Genomic DNA, 19,774 nt, shown 5'->3' with positions numbered 1-19,774 from the left:
CATAACGGAGTTACAACATTAGTTAGGATATATACACTGCCCTCTGGCCAAAAGTATCTTACTCTTCCTAAATCTCTCACTGAATCACACCCTTGTTTACCTACCTGAAAGCAATGGCTGCAATGTGCTAGTCTAGCAGGCCAAAAGTAACCACAGAAATGGTTTTTACTGCCTTCTCTCTGGTACCAGCACTTAATATGTGTATCAAGCCTGTGTAGATCACTCCTACAGGAGAGAGATGGCAGGAAACGGCTGTGGTAGCACATGCCTGCAACAACATGCAATGTGCAGGCTAGCGAAGAGCAGGTCTAAGGGGCAGGGACATCCAGTTAGCACTTGACCTAGAGGTGCACATAAGATTTTTGTATTTTGTGGGGGGAAGGAAAGGGAAAGAGGACACTCTATCCCTCCCTTACTCTAACAGAAATCAAAGGTGGCACTCCCTTTTAATTCAGTGGGAGAATTATGGCTCTGAATTTGTAGAGCTATGTGCAAGGGACTTCTTTACCTGGTAACAGCAACATTTTCTCACACACATAGCCCCATGTCTCTGTTGTAATACAGATGAACTCTGTCTCAGTGGCGTCACGGCTCAGCAGCATCCTTGGCATCGCTCTGGATTTCCAGTGGGTGAGCCGAGCAGGTCACGCAACAGCCCACAGGTAGTGCAGCGATTGCTGTGGGTGAGCGTTTCTGGCTGAGTTTAGGAGAGAAACTTGGAAGTGCCACATATGACACCAGAGTACAGATTTCCATAGAAATTGAAATAGTTGCAAAAGTATATAGTTTCTGCAGAAATTTTATTTCTGAGGGAATCCAGAAAAAGAAGGAAGTTCAAACCAAGCTTCAACCTTTTTGAAATTAAATGCTGTGTTTTGCTTTTTCTTCTTTTAAACTCTGTATTATTTTGAAGGTGTGTGGCTCTATGCTTTACATGTAGTAGAATAATATGTTTTTAAGAGGAAGGGTTGAACTAAAATGCTCCAAATGACCTTCAACACACAGATATTTATATACTTACCCTCAGATTCAGACAGATGTTACATTCTAAAATCCTTACAATCTTCAGGAAATAAGACTTGCCTCATCAGCCCAAGACAGACTCTAGGCCTTTGGTAGAGCTCTGGTGTAGCTAAGAACTAGAGCAACAGTGAAGTAAAATGCAAATGAACAGAAGACAATTTTTAAGGGTAATTGAAATCACTGAATGAGGATGCGTGAGGCTTTCCAAAAGACTTACAAGGAACTGCAACTCTGTCTTGCTCATAATGCTTGCTGTTCATAGAATCATAGAACTGGTAAGGTTGGAAGGGACCTCTGGAGATCATCCAGTCCAACCCTCAGATGAGTGGCCCATACGGGGATCAAACCCACAACCTTGGCATTATTAGCACCATACTCTAAACAACTGAGCTAAACCTGCTCTCTCACCCCTGAGATGATTACTTCAAAATTATTAATTGTTCAAGGTTGGACTGATTCAGACTTTTCCTGGCTATTTTTTGTGAAGTTATTTAGTGTGGCTATTCAGGACAAAATCTACTTGTTTACTCATACTTTGAAAGATGGAAATATAACATTTGAGAGCTGCTATTTACTACAACAATGCAAATTTAAACTGTTAACACCACAATAGCTTTTATAAATAATGGGAAGGGAAGGTGAATGAAAAGGCTTTCATACAAAATAAAATAAAAAATCAAAAAAGTGCACAAGAATATAAAGTGAATTGCACATGTTGCAGTAAAAAAAAAAATGTACAGTAACCTGGTCATGAAATACTCCTAGGACATTTCAGAAAAAGTCAAAATCTCTGAAGAAATCTACCATGCTGAGTAAAAACAAACCACTTTACCCTGCACTGGAAGTACTGATCTGGTTACAAAGCCTTGTTTGTTTGGGTTGTTTGGTATTTGCCATTTCACAGTAACTTCTAGACAGACGTATTAAATTCACATCGAATTTGTGCAGATTCAGTATCACACATGAAATACCGTCAGCGGTCAGTGTGTAAGAGGTAGCCAGCTCTTTTTCAGTGCAAATAAATGTAAACTGATGGTGTAAAGGTTTTCAGTAAGGATCAAGCAGAAAGGATATAATAATATTGTAATTACTACTTTCACCCACTTACAGACTCATTTTTCCACAGTTTCTGTGCAAAGTGTGCCTTTATTCTCACAGTTGTGGTACTTCCATAGCAGATTAGCACTCTCCAGCTCAGTGATACTCCTGGTCAGGACAAATGTTTTAGAGCTACCAGAACATGGCTTTCCCAATAGACATGAATATTCCTTGGCTGAAGAAATGGACTTTGTGTGTTTGCTCCACCCAAACCCAGTTTCAACTTTCCAAGGAAATTAAAAAAAAAAAGTGATTTGTGAGACTTTTGTATCTGATTTTGGTTCAGGGGAAATTTTCAGCTTGGGAAACATCCTTGTGGTGTGTACATGCAAATGGTGATTTTAAAACCTTCTATCAGCCAGCAGTCTCCAAGGCTGTCACTGCACACCAAACGAATGCTTAAGGACATAGTCTCTGCCAGGCAATACTGGCCTAAAGAATTCCAATCCCCGTTCCCTTTCCTTCCACTCAGTATTTTATTAGCCTGGAGCAGATCGCTGGTGTGGTTCAGAAGGCATTTCCACGATCACAGCTTGGGAGAGCTGCACTGCTCAGTGCTGTGAGGTGCCAGGGGTGGCCTGGGACAGTCTTTTCTAGGCAGCACAGCACGTAGGGAATAAAGGTACCTTTCTTTTCCTTTTTTCTTTTTGTTTGAAATATGAACATATTTTCTAAAGAGTTGGTCTGCAGGGACAGTCTCCCAAAACCCAGGAGAGAGTTTTAGTGGCCCATTCAGGCAGCTGTTCTCAGTACTGAGGGCACTGATGGCCAGTTCTTAACCAGTGTGACTGGGAAGCTCCATCTATGAGGCCTGACWGAGTGCCCATGTGCCACAGGACTGAGCCCACCATGGGACTGGATGAGGAGACAGCACGGCTCCCCTCTGAGCACCTCCCTCCCACCATGAAAGACTGCTGAGGTTCATGCTTCGGGACAAGGAGGCAGATCCCAAACTGGTAATAAGGGAAGTTGCTGGACAAAATTTCAACAGTGGAGAAATCTCACCTGACTTTCCAAGGCTTTGCAAGAAGATCACAGTTCAGTCTGAATTGAAACTGTGTTGGTTTTTCAATTACTTTTGTACTTGAGAAGGAGACAGCTATAGGTAGAGCACAGTTAGCTGTAACCATTTCTGCTTCTGCTTTCATGCTATTCTACAAGTGCTAAACACTTTTCACACCAATCCATTTCACAATCTAAACTTCTATGCCCAAATAGGTCTGCATGTGTGCAACACAGTTTTAATCCTGTGTTAAGGTGTGAAACTCTACACAAAGAAAACTCAGTGCAACATATTTTCTCTACTTAAAGTTCTGCCTGATTCCATGTATGGTACACCACCCAATACGGAAAACATGTCTGTCAAACTTCTGGTGGAAATCCTACCAAACCATAGTGTGCAGCTCCTTTGTTATCTAAGATAAGGACTGGTGTGCTACTAGCACGAGATCTGCAAAGATATGGTGCCAAATTTTGATTCTTCCATCGTTACTTAGGTRTCTGACTAGGACTGAGGCACACATCAGATCACAGTGGTTCCACAAGTCACACCTGTCAGTGGAGCTGTCACTGCCAATAACTGTTCATGAGCTCCTCAGCCTCCCCAGCTGCGAGAGAATGTGACTTGTTAAAAACCTCAATAAGAGAATTTCACGGACAATTATAGCAGTTCAGCTGATAGATGGTGACTTGTTAAGCTGCCATAAATCAGTTGTGGATYTTAGCTGTAAATAGGTGACCTAATTTTCAAAGAAGCTGAGATAATAATTTTCATTAGTGTCAAAGGGAGCTAAGAGATACTCTGAACTTCCAAAGTCAGGAAAGTCAGGGCTGAATAAGGCTTTTATTCTACCTCAGTAATATCTGACACCAAATGTGGTCCCGTGGGCTTCAGCAGAACTACATCTGGTGCAAGCAACTTCACCTTGTTTAGGCACYTGAATAAGGCTTTAGAATGCTAATTTTGGGTTTGAGTTTCATCATTTTGAAATAATCTGTCTTCCAGTAATAGTATTGTCATAGTCACAGTGGTCCAAGGAGGTAAGAGAGGCTGGGTTTTGTGGGGACAGTAAGATATARCATAGCAACAAATAAAGCTGGTTTAACAAGGCTGCATATCCCTATGTACCTTGCCTCTCTCACTGCGTCACTGTCAGTTCATGTTCCTCTAGGGCTTCATTCTTTTCTGACACCAGCTTCAAGGCAGAGTAAAGCTACTGTTTTCAGTGCAGCTACTTCTAATTTACACCCCAAAAACGAGCTCAGAGTTGCTTTCAAATCCCCAGTCTAGAAAATTCTCTCCAATACAATTTCACCTACTTCTTGCAAACAAAATGCAATATGAACTGTATTTTCTATGCATAAATACAGTTCTTACATCCTTCTTAAATAAATCTTCCCTTGACTTTTAAAGGAACCAGGACTTCTGGATTTCCCCTAATATTTACACGGTACTGTGTTGAGGGAACAAGAATCTATTTAGAAATTCTGAGCTTTGATGTTCAGAAATCAAATTCTCTATTCAAAAAGAAAGGTCAAAAAAAAGGAAAGTAAAAGTGTTAGCAAGATGGTGTCAAAGTATCAGAGAATTAGTAACAAGCACATTGAGCAGAAATCTAAACGACAGAATAGAAATTAAAAGAAAAATCTCAGTCAGTGAGTGAAATGTGATTGTTTTTCCAAATACTGTGATTCTTGATGATTTCTGAATACTGATCACAGGAAGGACTCTAAGTTCCACCAGACCCCAGAATACCTTTTAGTTCCTCATTGAAACTTGTGTCAGCACTACTCATCTTTCAGTGCTGGTTTTCATTTCCCTTTCTTCGCAGACAAAGTTCTGAGGTGAATCGTAAAAGTTTGCTCTTGGAAAAACCAGTGATAGTTCTGTATTTAGCACACTGTTTCAGTTTGTTCTCATTCTGGCTCCAGAAGTGTATTTGCTTTAGCTGGGTAATTGGAGGCCACTTGACCAAGGTCAGCAGCAGTTCCTCCCGACCATGCAGCATGTGTGCCATTGCCATGCCATTTCCACTGCGATGATGCTGGGTGCCATGCTGGGAAGCTGCTGTGTGTCTGGTTTGCCCAAGGTCACTGCGTGTAATCATGCTGTAAGTATCGAATCAGTCTGTCTGGGAGAGGCAAGGTGTCAATAAGCTTAATGCGATTTTTTCCAACCAAGCTTCGGACCTTGATGCGGCAAAGATGGGCAAGAGGTCTTGGGGGCTCTGAAAGAGACAGGTCAGAGATACAAACAAAACAACTTAAACTCGAGGGCAACAGCTCAGTTTGGCCTGGTCAGTGGCAAGCACACCAAGGCTGGGGGAACATTACTGGCAGTGAATCACTGCCTGCAGCCAGCATGCTGACGCAGCTTGATTAGAAAGGAGTCCTGCCACAGCACATCCACACAGGCCACAAAGGGTAGGAAGGGGAACATGAAAGGACCTTTACAGATGGTTTTGGGGAAGCAAACGAAGATACAGAATTGTTCTGGTTTTTGCACTGGCAGGATTTCCTCTCACCTCCTTCGCTTCCCCTCTGCCACGCACCACGCCAGCCTCAGGGTGCTGGGAGGGCCTGAGAGAATTGCCTCAGGAGAAAAGAAAGAGGGAGATTTGTAAACGTGGGGGCAGAGGYAAAGGGGCGAGGAGGAAGCCTTGTGACAGAGAGCCAGTGCCACRTAAAGTCCCGCTGTGCAAAGTGCCAGGAGCAATGGCTTGCCAGTGTGGCTAGCGTGGGAGCTGCCCCATGGGAAACACAGCTGAGAAGGAAGATGGGGAGAAAAATATTAAGCAGAGGAAAATGGGAGGAGAAGGCGGAATGAAAAACAAGTCTTTTCCTTTTCTGGCCTCCATGGCAGCCTTCCTAAGGAAGGAAGCGGGGCTGGAGGCTGGGATACTGCATCCCATATCAAACTCAGCAACAGGCTTCCCTGTGAAGATTTAAGCAAGCTGCTTCACTGTATTCATCCTCCTCACTGAAAATAAGTTTAATATTTTTGCAGTTCAGCTGGGTGCTGAGGAACTTGCTCTGACAATGTCTATGAAAGACTTTGGATCCCTGTGGAAAAYGCTCTTTTAGAAGTGCAGAGTATTAGTGGTTGTTTTAAGGCCACTAGTGCCTGCTGAGCCAGTGTGGAGATGTTACTCACCTGCTCTAATTTGACTGCACCCCAGGTTCACCCAAATGAGCCTTCCTACACTGGCAAGATTAATTCCCAGTGAGTCAAATCCTCAGCTAGCATAAATTTAACATCACAGAGTCAACGGCAACTCAGCAACTTCTACTACCTCATACCTGACCCAAATGTAATCTAGTCTCTGTGGGGAAATCCTACAGAGTTTAACAGAGATGAATCAAGCATGGTTCTGTAGAAATTAGGTTAAAAACCTATAGGATTTTTCAACAGAAAGAAAGGAAATTAAAAGAGATGATGACTGAGGCTTTGAATCCAGCAGTGGGAGTCTGCGCAAGATTCTTCCCTGGGTGACCATACCTGCTTTTTCTTTAATGACAGCCCAGTCCTCATAGCTGTCTATGTGCTCCTTCAGCCGGGAACAAAGCTGCAYGTTACCCACATAATCCAGGAGAACATCGATAATAGGCCCGGCCCAACGACTCATCTCTGGAGCAGACACCATGTCACAAAACTTCAACAAAAAAAAGAGTCACCACAGTCAGTGAGAGACGAAACTAACAACAGCGACAGCCCCAGCTGCTTTGGTTGTCCCACCTTGCTACCAGACATGAGGGCAATTCCGATTTTTTCCTCAGAAAACTTCTACTAAAGCCTTTTTTTTGAGACTGAGGGCAGAATTCCCCTTTACCACCACAGGAGGAGAAGACAAAACCCTGGTGGAGTTCTGGCTCCGGAGAATAGAAAGGATGCTGGATTGTTCACAGGGATCTGACAGTCCTTCTCCCGTGCAAATGGGAGGGCAGAGCAGCACTACTGGCTCCACCCCATGCTGGTGCGGGAGCTGCTGTAGGGCTCACACAGCACAGGGGGCTGCAACTGAGTGTGCTGGGTTCCTTCTTCGGAGGGCATCCATGGGGCAACTGTGTGCAAAGGAGGCTCTGGGGAAACAGGAGATTTGGCAGAGCACAGCACCTCCTTGCTCTAGTGAACCCACTGGTATGTGCAGCTTTTGGGCATCAAACACCTTGCTAGAAATGAGTCTGGGAGATGAATCCCAGGCAGTTTCACTCACACTGGTCCTAACATGGAGCAAAGATACCTCCTTTACTCGGTCCTGGATCAGGCAAAACTTCTGTTGCCACAAGTGAGAGCTGCAGAGTACTGAGAGGCTTTGCGTGGAGGGCTGCTTTCATCGATACTGAAAAACAGACTTAAAAGACTGACTTTAAGCCATCTCATTTTAAAAAAACAGTGGTTTATCTTTCCACTTTAGTCTAAATATGTGTATTATACTAGACAGCTTCATCTCTCTCTACTAGGGTGCTGCATATGATGATGGTATCTGTGACTGATCTGTATCGGAGCAGTCAGGAAAGTTAAGATGAATTAAATCACACCGCACACAAGAACTCWGGCACATGGCTGAACCCCATTGAATTACAGTGATTTAAGTACCATCCATCAGCTTAGTCACTGACACTGTCAGCAGGCACACTCTGAGCCTACCCCAAATGGGAAAGAAATGGCACCAGCTTAAACCTCTTTCAGTTTAAGCTCTTGTAACTAGATCATATTTGATTGTATTTGCATGAGCCCTAACTCAAAATGCATTAAGCCCTTGTGTGGATACTCTCATTCAGAAGTAAAATGATATTAGCTTACCTAGAGAAGAATAAAGCTGCAGAATATTATAAGGCCATTTTATTTAAATTGAGAGCCTCCACAGAGGTGTTTACTATTCTTCTGGCTTTGTCTCCCTAAGCATTCCCATGTAGTGTTTCCAAGGAAAATGAAACTCTGGGAGGATCCCAGTGGACAACCCAGTTTCCTACTTGGACTGATTATTGAAAGTTCAATTTGGCATATACAGGCCTGATTCCTCAGTGCACCTGCTGTTGCCATGCAGCTACCATAGAATGTGCAAAGCAGGGGGGCTGCACTACCACCTCCAAGCAGTAAAGCTACTCTGCTGAGTTTAAATGAGGACACAGGTGTAGGGYAATAAAACACCGAGTCTTACTGTTTTTCTGTTCTTGTCTCTACTAGACGGCTTACCTGTCCATTTCTCTCTTCTCTACACACAAGCTCAGTCTACAAAAACATTTTCCAGAATAAAAATTCCAAAACTTGTTGCAGGAAATGAAGCAAAACAAAACAAAACAATGCAAACCTGCAACTACATACAACGGGATTCTCAGAGACAAAATGACTTTAGTCCTGGGACATATTTTGCCTGCAGTCTCAGTAGGCCCCTGAATGCCCTCTCGTGGCAGTAGGATACTTGATTCCCTGTGTTCATTGTTTGAAAACTGCAATTTGGGAAATGTGGAGTGAGACAGAGACCGTTTCTATGGGTTCACTTTCCCTAAGAAACACTAATTAAGTAAAAACAGTAATGGTTTATAGTTACGAATTTTCAAATTCACTTCCAGTAGCTCATAGCCTTTACAAAGAGTAATCATTCCAACTTATTATCTTTATGTAATCTGATATGAGAAAATAAGAAACATACATCTTTTGTGGGGAGAAGGTTACAATTTCACATGATCCTCTGTATTTCAGAATATAAACCTTCACAAACGTATCRTTAAGCTACACCATATAAGCCTTACTTTTATTAGCCACCCTAGTCATTGGAAGCAAATTTAAAATAACATTTCTTAGAAGGAAGGAATTGCTTTTTCAGTTCTATATGTATTTGTCCCTCACTGATCTCTCTTTTCCTGCAGGTGCAAGTAATTTTACACAGCTTTTGCTATCTCTGTCTCATATTGTCTGACCTATGAGGTGAAGTCTGCAAAAGCCGCATACTTCTGGGCAAATGGTTCCGTGTTTTGATAAGCACTAAGAAATAGTGTTAGCTGAGACCCAGAGGGAAATACTGTGTTTTTACAGGTGAAAAACAGAACTGTTTTGTGTGGATGAGATATCACAGAGGGCTACAAACAAACTTTCTCCTGCGATTCCAGCCCTCTGCCCACTCTATGTTGTAYTGTATCATGGCTCAAGAATTGGGGATATTATATTTTATTCCTTTTTTCTGACAAAAATATGGTGTCCTTGAGAATTTTTTTTTCAACAAATCCTCTCAAGGAGAAGACAGCTCTTTTGTTTCCCAGGTAAGTCTTTTGGAACACAGGAATTATGAAAAAACTCATGAAACTTCCATCCTTTTCTCACAGGAAAATTGAGAGAAGAAATACATTAATATAGCAAAACTCATTGGTAAGATAAGTCTTCAGAAGTACTGTAGGTAAATTAGGCAATGCTTACCTGTACTACAGTTGGCTCTTTGGACTGCTGAGGATCGTTAAGTCTGTCCCTCCTGTAATTTAACACAGGATGTGGGCCATTTCCRTACCGACACTCAAAACAGGAAACTGCATCACAGCCCAGATCCAGGAGGTATTTCATCACAGAAAGGTACTTCATTGAGAACATGATGGTAGCTGGAAACGTGGTRGGATGGCTTGAAATGTAGGCATTAATGTTTGCTCCATGGTCAAGAAGCAGTTTCATAGTCTTTAGGCAGCCGTGGCGAATGGAGATAAGTAATGGGTTGATGAGGTCAACGTTGGGGTTGGCTCCAGCCTGCAGCAAGAGCTCTGTGGCATAGATGTTGTTGTTAAAGACGGCAAAATAAAGGGGGGTGGTGCGTCTGTCYTCGTAAAGGCAGGAGCGCTCCTGGGAGAGGGCACTGTTCACATCGTAGCCCGCGTCGATCAGCTCTTCCAAGATGTCGTCGTTGTTGCGCTCAGCTGCTAAATGCAGGGGACTGATGCCGCTGCGCTTGACACGAGTGCGGCTGGTTACGGGGATCAGCATGGAGACAATCCTGCCGAGYGGAGAGTCAGGGAGGAGCTGTGAGCTTTAGGGAACCTGCTGCAAATTGTAGCTGTACGGTTGTAACCGTAAGAAAGAGCCTGTTAACTCAGGCAGAGAGACAATTCGCTCTGAGGTAAATCAGGGCATGAACTTGGAACCTGTCAACAACTTTATGTATGCTCTTGCCTTGCAGAAAACGGGCTATGTGACCTCCCCTGCAGGGAGGAACAAATTGTTTGAAATGATCTCTCAGTTTCTGTAAGGTAAAGGCAGGGATAAAGGCAGTTACGATGGAAGAGGAGGCATGCTGACACCTCGTCTACCCTGTAGTCACTCATAGGCCAAAACTCAAGTGGCAGTTAAAAAATGACAGACACCCTGCCAGGCTCTCCCAAATGTTCTGCATCTCCACCTTCGTGCTATGGACAAGAGTGGAGGAATGGGCTCACTGTTCCAGACCTGATGTGCATACAGACCTGCTGGCAGAGAAAAGATGTCTCTCCACCTCCGTCAGGCTTGCTCTGCTGCTAGGTGGGGACAACATAAACCCAAGACATTGGTAAGCCTCATATGTCACTACTGTAACAAGATGCCTGAGACTATAAAGGGGATGAAACCAAAACCTCCTCTGTGAGACTTAGMTAGGATCAGCTATATATTTGGTTTCCAGGCCTCCCTGCCAGATTTTACAATTCAGTTTTTACTCTGAACTGAGCCGTCTCCTAGAGGCCTTCACCGCCTGCCTTTTGGCTGTGGCAAATCCACAGGRCTATCAATGTCCATTTCAGATTGTGGGGAGCCAAAAAGACAATTAAGAAAAGGGAGAAAAAGAAATAAAAATATTTTCCAGGCCAGTTGCCATGCGTTAGCCCAGAGATAAAAAATGTTCAGCCAAGTTCTAAACTCCAGGAACCAGGGAATGTATGGGAAAGTGTTACGTGGCCTTAAATGCAGTAAGGTAAATTGAGCTGCTCTCATTATATAATGTGATGTTCAAAAATGTGAAGTACAGTGACCCTGCAGACAAAAATCCATGATCATTTTGATGCCATTGTAGGTGTCACTGGAGCTGAATAACTAAACCCATGGGCTTAATCTTCATTTGCTGCTCATAAGGTTGCGTATTTTAGTCAAGGGACTAGGTTGATTCTRTAAAAGACAAGTCACTTTAAGCTAGATCCAGAAAGAGATCAGGTAACATTCAAATTGAGTGTCACTACTGACCCAGAAGATTGCTATGCTCYCTATATGATGCCTGTGGAGAGAGAGACAGACCCCTAAAAAGGCAATTTCTTGGAACCAGCAAGATGAGCACACCTCCTCCTCCACCTTCCACACAGACTCCTCTATATAGCAGGCAACAGGTCTTCAAATACACAAACGTGCAAAGCTCAGTTTCCTGAATATGCACTGTGTTTCTTTTATAGTGCTAGATGTCTTGAGTTTGACTGTAATGGCCAGTCTCAACACTTGCCCTCAAACATTTACATAATGAACTAAGCAAAATATAAGCACTACTATCAGTGCAAGCTTCGCCTGTGATGTACTGAATGGTCCTGAAAAAGACTGATCCTCCAAAGCTCGCAGGAGCTGAAATGAGATTTTAAGATGCATAACATGTTACAGAACTATGTTCTCATTTACATGATGGACCGTTGATGTCTCTAAGTTACTTCTGTATCTCATTCTTAAACAAAAGAGGTTTTATCCTTATGTAAGTATCTCGGGAAATGAAGCACGGGATTTTTCTCCAAGAAGCCTTATTGATCTTCCAGTGCTGTGATACTCACCAGGGAGCAAGAGGCTTGGATCCTGGTGAACTGGCTACTTTCCACCATTAGCAATTGTTCTGTAAGAGCCATAATAGCGAAAAGGGCACAAAGCGCTGTGAGGACACCATGCCAAGTGTCAACATCAGCCATCTCACGATCTACTGTTTTTGAAGATTTAAGGGTCTGTTTTGTTATTTCCCTCCTGAACATATATGTGCCAGCCAGCTCTTCACATCTGATTAAAGAGGCACTGCCTCATTTCTATTTGCAAGAAGGATCTGAACCTTACTGCAGGAGTGTCACACTAAGGCTCTGCATCCAAATGCTGCAATATCCCAGACCTTGGTACAACCCCTGCAACCTAGATTTRTTTTTGGAGGTAAAGCAGAAAGAATCAAATTTGTATTAGCAGCTTAATTTTCTTCCTCAAAATTTTATTCCTTTTGTTCTTTTCTTTCTCATCTTCCAAAGAGGACTGATGCAATTATATGGTGCCTCCACAACTGCAGTCTCTACTGCCTGTCTGGAGGGAGAAGGCAGCTCAAGAGAAAGCAGCAAAAGCAGAATAAGCCAGGTCAAAACCCACTTTTGTCATGGGGCTAAGCCTCATAAACACATTTGAAATGCTGCTACATTTCCCTATATCCTTGACACTTGCTTCTGTGACTTCTATTTGCTAGAAATTACATGAAGGAGGCAGAGTATCTTTGCATGAGTGAGTCAAGATATTATTGACTTGTTTTTACTTAATAAATCTGCTCACACTTCACAGATAATGTCTTCCCTTCTCAGCTCATCAGTTCCAAGAGGAAAGGGGTTAAATGCTCACTATTATCCTTCCTACACTGGATGAGATGAACCTTATGAATTCCATGTCAGTATTCACAAGGTGTCATTTAAAATAAACAAACACCAAGCAACAAGAGTTGACAGTTGAGCTTTGGAACCACATTCTTGGCTCTTTGATGGTAGGGAGACTTCATGCTCTGGCAWAAAGTTGAAGCATGGAATTCCTGCTGAATTACGTATTAAATCTGCAGGAATACAAAGGGAGGTCACTACGAAGGGTGTTATTTTACTGAATACCAAAGGAATTAAGAATGATCAGTCAATTGGGTTAAAGTTTTGTCATCTAGATAAATATTTGGTTCTAGCCGCATGAAAGACCTGTTTTTTTTCAATTCAGTTTTCAGCAGTTACAATTTAAAAAAATGTTTTCAATCTTTTACATGCGAAGGAACTCAGGCTTCAGGCTTAATTCTGGTCTCATCTATGCTGCTGACTATTGCCAGCAATTGATGTGAGATCTGAATCAAGCCCTTTCTTTCATAACATAGGGATGGACTCAGGTTACAGAGTTTCTATTTAAATTTGATTTCATACTGTGGTGTGGAGGTACTGAGCAAAGGGGAGGAGTAGATTCAGAGWGCTGGTCTAGGCTTTATACACAAATTGGATTCAGATCAATGTTTTGTACTTTTGGATTAACTTCTTTGAAAGTGAGTGACTATAGCTGGGCTCTGTATCTGGCCTATTTATTATCTAAACTGTGCTTGTTTTCAAGAGAATGTCTTTGTAACTCAAACCCCAGAGAAAATTTTGAATTATGCTTGTATAAGTCTATGCAAGGCCTTTACACACATGCTAGAAGTGTATAAATCCTTTACATAAACTCACACTGGGCTGCCCTCTGGAACATACAGCTTCCATAGAGAAGCAGGTCTAGTCCAGTTACAGAAAATAAATATCCTCAGGTCTATCTAAGTGATTTGAGAAGCTTAATTAGGATTCTCAAGTAGACTGAAACTTGGAGAAAAAATACTATGGAAAGGTATAGTGCTGTCAAAAGTTTTCATTCCTCAAACATTGCTAAATACATAAGAATCTGCTCCAGCAGTTTTTTGCAAAGACAGTTTTAATATCCAGACACAGTCTTTGCAGCTAGATACACTCTCTCATTCTACTATTGCTGTTAGGATTTTGACAGAAAAAATATTGTCAGAAGAGTCTACCATGATYGTGAAAGGGGTCTCTCACTGCAATCAGAGTTGTGACTGTTTTTCACAGATGTCTATAAGCCACTGGCCCTTCCAGCAGCAAGGAGTTAAAGGCAGGATGTTAAATTTTCCCTAGGATCAGAAGCATGTACTCAGGAGCTCAGGCTCAGAAGCATGCTGTAATGGCAGTACCTATCAGTTCTTGGAAGAGCTAGGCAAAAACTACTGACATTATAGAGCTATAATCACATCCCTAGGTGGCATCTTCTAAACGTATACCTTCACAGGCTGTGGAGTTCCTCCTCCTCCTAGAAACACCTCTAATTCAAAAGACTGATAAATCTACCCATTTGCTGGTTATTTTTTTCATTAGTTACTTGTCTCACTGTTTAATGTGAGTGCTCAGTTCTATCCCAAACACATCTAATTTTAGAAACTAATCCGTGGATCTCTTTATGCATTTGTCTCCTACATTTAAGAGTCATTTAATCACTCTCTAATAAAGTGTATCTTCTAGACCTTGAATTATTCTTCTACTTCTTTTCTGAAGTCTTTCCAATTTCTTGACAGCCTTCTGAAAGGAGCGTTTCAGAACTGGACACCATATTCTAGMAATGGTCTCACAAATGCCTTAGGGATTCACCTAAATACTTCCTGCTGTCAGCAGYTGAACTATTTCTAAGAAAAACCCTGAACATCCCAGAGATGGATGCAGCATGTTCTGCTTGTATAGAAGAATCACTATGGGCTTGTTTAGGTAGGAAAATGGTTGCAAACTGAGCTATGCTGTGATAGCTATTSAGCATTAACCCTCCACATGGATGCTTTTATTCCATCTGAAATATGTTTYGTGGAGCACAGTTTAATAGACTTCCAAGGTACATGGGGTTATTTAGCCCTAATAAATGATATTTTGGCAAAACTAGAAGAATCTTGCACCCTACAGTACTACCCTGCCCTGCCCATCCTATCCCATCCCATCCTGTCCTGTCCTATCCCATTCCACAAACACACTTTGTTCACTTTAGAATTTCAAACCCAAGCTCTGAAAATGGAAAGGCGAGTTTTCAGCTGGCAGCTCCCCCACTCACAATGCTTAGATATGGGACCTGATACTTTCTTATTCATAAGGACTCTGGATTCTTGTCTAAAAAGTCAAACTATGAAATGAACCCAAACTTACTCGCAAATGCCTTTTTTGGCTGCTATATGAAGAGGTAACAGGCCGTCTTTATTGGCTTTGTTAGCATCTGCTCCCTGGGACAAGAGAAACTCCACAATACGTACATGTCCATTTTTACAGGCTTCATAAAGAGCAGAGGCTTTATCACTGGCTTGAGTATTTATATCAGCACCTGGGAAGAAAGGAAAGCTTTGTAGCACTAAAAGGTTAAAATCAGACAGAAGCAACATATTTTGAACGAACAATGTAAGTCTCCACAGCACTGGAGCTACAGAACGTACCAGAAGGAGATGTGAATGAGGTCCTATCATATCAAAATAAAAAATTGATACAGTTACATTTTAGATCTCCAGTACCTTTTACTATGATGTGAATTTTATAAGGGAACATGTATTAGGGCAATCATTCTCTTTGGGGGAAAACAATGTGATAAAGTGCCAATACACTCCTGGAAAGGGGAGGTAGCCACAGGATAAAAAAACCACAGCAGGTCAACCATTAGCTAGCAGTTACGAATCCAGGCTCCATTCAACTATATCTCAAAGGCAAAAGCTTTAAAATATGATAGAGTGTAGTTCTTCATATAACGCTGCCTTTTTAAAAGACACAATAATCTCATTAGTATTTATACATTTACTGTGTGAATATACACTATTCTTCAGCAGGAGGTGGGACCAAATGATTTTAATAGGACCCCTCCAAAGGAACTTATTCTATAATAATATTTTATATATGTATATATAAAATGTGTGTTTATATACACTATTTATAATATATATATATGTATATTATAAATACATTTATACTATTTATATTATATTTTAATTGTAGCACATATCCAGGCTAAAATAAGATTCTATAACAAGACATTCTCATAATACCAAGCAAAGAATTCAGTATCTAGAAGTTGCTCTGAATGCTGCTTTTATTCAAGCATGATTTAGTCAAAGAATATTTCATTTCAAAACTTGTGAGGCTGTATGTCTTAATTTCATCAGGCTTCAAATTAGGCTCCAAATGTTCAATTTTACCCCCAAAAAAGGATAAATAATGTTAATGAGCTACTGGCTTATTTGGGGGATTTTTCTTGAGCTCTAGTGAGTATATAGCTTAATAAACAATTAGCAAGAGTAAACTAAGCCCTAATACTTTTATCCACAAATATTTTCGAATTCTAACTTTTTCTGTACTAGAAATTTAAAGCCTGAAAGCCTAGGTTTTTAGCTTTAATATACTCTAGCATTCTGTCCTCAGGAAGGCTGCTCTTTGTGTATCCTAAATGGGAATGACAGTTTACTGGAGTTCTGCTTCTAACTCCAATAAAAGAGCCAATTAGTCTCCTGTTTGATCACAAAAACTCCCTGCCAAGGAGAACATATCCCTGGGCTCTCACTCCAGATTGAAACATCTGTGTTGTATTTGGCCCTTTGAAGATATTGTAGTTAGAAACATCAGGAGAACTGCAGTGACAAAACATAACACAGGACTATGTTCTTAATGAAAAAGAAATGGAAAAGAAACCTTTTTTATGATGAACATTGCTCACCATAAACAATGCAATGATATCATTCCCTGTACTCCCAGAGGAGCTTTTGAGGGCTTGAAACATTTGGACAGTTTTATTGGATTTTCTCTTGTGTATTTTTCTCAAAATTGAACTTTAAAGAAATCCTAATATTAATCTAACTTGAAACACAAACCACATTTCAGCTTCATTTTCAAAATCATAGGCAGTCTGATGGACTAACTAGTCATATAAAACTGACTTGACAATGCTAGCTGGATGGTGGACAGCATTTTTTCTTCCCCAATTCTCCTATCTTTTTTTGCAGATACTAATTACTTGAGAAGTTTTTCTTATCTTCATTGTTGTTTTGGTCTCATTTCACAGGCATATTCACCTATGTAGAGAATATTATGCCACACTGAGAACAAAAATAGGCCTCAGAATGGTAGCAAATTATATTGTGCTTATTTTAAAGCTGTTTTATAAGACTGGAGCAGTATAAGATGGGTTTAATATAAACTAGAATCGAATTCGCTCTGCTTATATGTTTGAACAYGCATACACATGAGGAAGAGCGAGTCTGCTTCTCCTTGGTGTAAACTGTTAACGACAGCAGTTCTTTATTCTCGTCAGGATTCATTAGGGCAGGAAAACTAACCTTGCCCATCTTTGCGCATGTTCATGAGCAAATGGGGTTGGCTAATGTTCTACTTCTGCCAGCTATTACTACCTACATTGTCTTTTAAAATTGACTGGATTTTAGGCTATATAACTTGGCCATACTGAATTAGGCTATATGTGTGCAGTCATATGAATTTTGAAAGCTGCCAGTCAATACAGAGCACCAAACTAATTCACAAAGTGAGTGGCCACTAATGGATGCTGAAGAAACTTATGTGTCTAGTCCATACTCTCTCAAAGACCCTATGCAATCTGGCCTTCCGGAGCAATGGGGGCTCCTCATCTCTTCTGGCTAAGCCTTGTCTCCAGAGATTGAAAAAATGAGGCATGCAGAATTAACTGGCACTTTGGAATATTAAGGATGAAATGAGTAAAGGCGTGTTGATTGCATGACAGTACTCACCACATTTTGCCAGGTATCTTAGAGCATCCAGCTGCCCACTCTCAGCTGCCACAAACAAAGAAGTGATTCCATAGGCATTTGTGGACTCAATTTTGGCACCTCCTTTCACAAGAATATCAATAATCTCCAGGTCATTTCGGGAGACAGCCTCATGGAGAGCAGTCCATCCTCTATTGCAACGATGGTTGGTATCAGCATTGTACTGCACCAGGAGTCTTGCAGCCTCTGCATTCTTGCGCTCGCAGGCTGTTTTGAGAGAAAGGGAAGAGATCTAGGACAAGCTTTTGCATATATTCTGAGTATTCCAAGCAACTATCTCATGTAGCAAAAYGTAATATAATACAACGTGGCCATACTGAATTAAAACAAAGATCCATCTAGTCCGATATGAGAGCCAAAGCTGCAGTCAAATAACRGTGTTAGGGGCAGGCAAAGCATGTAGCAGAAAAATCAGTCTTCAGCTGGGACCTAGGGGAGGCTAATTGTCATGCACCATACTGAACCAAGCCTGATACAGAGAGAGATGCAGCCCAGCACCTTTGTACTAACTGGGTATCACTGTGACACAGGGAGGTGATGAAGTACAGGAGATATTCATGCAGAATGAATATGTCGCATAAAGCATATGACTTAAAGACTCTCTGTCCAAATTCTGTGCAAACTGACYCTGTATCTTGCTGCCTTGAACTGCAAATAAAGCTCCAGAGTCAAGAAAATACAAAAAGACCAGACAAGCAGTGGCTAGCAAAGGATCCTTAGAATGTAAGAATGGAGTGAGCTTGTAGGACTCTCCCAGTCTGCCACAGTTCACAACTCAGGACCACCCTAAGCTAAATTTTATTGATATGTAAGTATTTTTTATTATTAATCTGTTCCCTTGCTTTTTGCATCCAAAGTCATGAAGCCCTCTGCACACTTTTACTGTGTCACCATGGCAAATCAAAAGCCTCTAGAATAAGTAGCCATTTTTACAACATCCAATTAGCATATGCTGTACAATGCACAGTGAGAGAGGCCAGTCTATAGCAATTGTTTGGGTTTTTTTTAATAATAGTTTTTTTTCTCATAGAAATGCTGCCTTTCAGTGTTGGTTCTTCCCTTAAGATATTCCCATGGCTTCTTCTCCCATACATGAGTGTCACTAACATGTTCTGAAAGCAAACTATCCAGCCAGACACTGCTATAACTACCTATGCACAACAGCTCTGCAGAGTTCAATTTGCTTACATACAAAAGATGACTAATTTGTCATTACAACTTTTCACTCTTTATTAGAGGATAGACCAGAAAATTTTGTATCGAGATCAGCACATTCTCAGTAACATTTTTCTCTGGCTAAAGGGTGCTTTCATATTTTCATWATTACCATTATTATTGTTAAGATCACTGCTACTGTGTTTAATTCATGTTGGAAAAAATTTTCTGTGGCAGACTATATATAAGCCAGACATTTTAAAATCAGGCATATTAAACTGAGCATCTATAATTCCAGGCATCTGAAGCTTATGGAAAAATTATTGTGTAAGCCAGTAATGTGTGCTTTTTAATGTAAAGTTAGAGCACTAAAAATTGCCTTATGGAGAGTAGTCAGTGAAAGGCAGATGGACATAAAGATATRAGGGATCATTGCCTTCCCTGAACCTTTCAGATACTATGGATTTAATGCTGTTCTGCTAGAGAAAGTGTTCTCTTTCACTGGCAGCAATGTAATATATCCATGATAAATACATTATCTACCTCACTGAGTTGTTTATAGCATTATGCATCTGCAATAGTGCATAGCCTGGCCTGTCCCACTCACTATATGAATCACCAATATGTCTACACTTACTATACTCCCACATCTAACAGTTACTTAGGACCTACTGTTTAAAAAGGCATACATATTCCTGTACTACCCAGCTTTCTGCTTCCCCAAAGTTTGAGACAGTCTGCAGGGATCCATGTGAACCCTGTGCTGAGGACTCCCCTGAGCATCCCACCTCCCACCCTCAGCCCCACATGTGGCAGGCACCAATGCCCCTGGTGCAGATGGGAAGAGAAGCTGTGCCACAGTAAGTCAGATGTAGGAGATGCATGCCTACCTGTACGAAATGAGAGCTAACTGCTGAATTTAAGTCTTTGTATGCAAGACCTAGTGTGCC

The 19,774-nt window shown here is 41.3% G+C and overlaps 1 protein-coding gene across 2 annotated transcripts in view; it reads right to left on the bottom strand.

Moving 5' to 3' along the window:
* Positions 1-783: 783 nt before the first annotated feature.
* ASB2 (ankyrin repeat and SOCS box containing 2) overlaps positions 784-19,774 on the bottom strand; it is a 33,860-nt gene continuing 14,869 nt past the window's right edge. For both annotated transcript variants that reach the window (XM_085317512.1, XM_085317511.1), the window contains 5 exons: positions 17,631-17,876; positions 15,040-15,211; positions 9,536-10,097; positions 6,620-6,773; positions 784-5,348 (listed from right to left, as the gene is read on the bottom strand). In XM_085317512.1, coding sequence (XP_085173638.1) covers positions 5,212-5,348; positions 6,620-6,773; positions 9,536-10,097; positions 15,040-15,211; positions 17,631-17,876 — 1,271 coding nt within the window. In that variant the 3' untranslated portion in view covers positions 784-5,211. The remainder of the gene's footprint in view (positions 5,349-6,619; positions 6,774-9,535; positions 10,098-15,039; positions 15,212-17,630; positions 17,877-19,774) is intronic.

This window comes from Rhea americana, unplaced genomic scaffold (genome assembly GCF_003343005.1).
Source record: "Rhea americana isolate MKP2758 unplaced genomic scaffold, rheAme1 scaffold_5, whole genome shotgun sequence".
Classification (NCBI taxonomy): Eukaryota; Metazoa; Chordata; class Aves; order Rheiformes; family Rheidae; genus Rhea; species Rhea americana.
The sequence above is the reverse complement of the archived record's forward strand: the minus strand, read 5'-3'. Positions and strand labels throughout refer to the sequence as shown.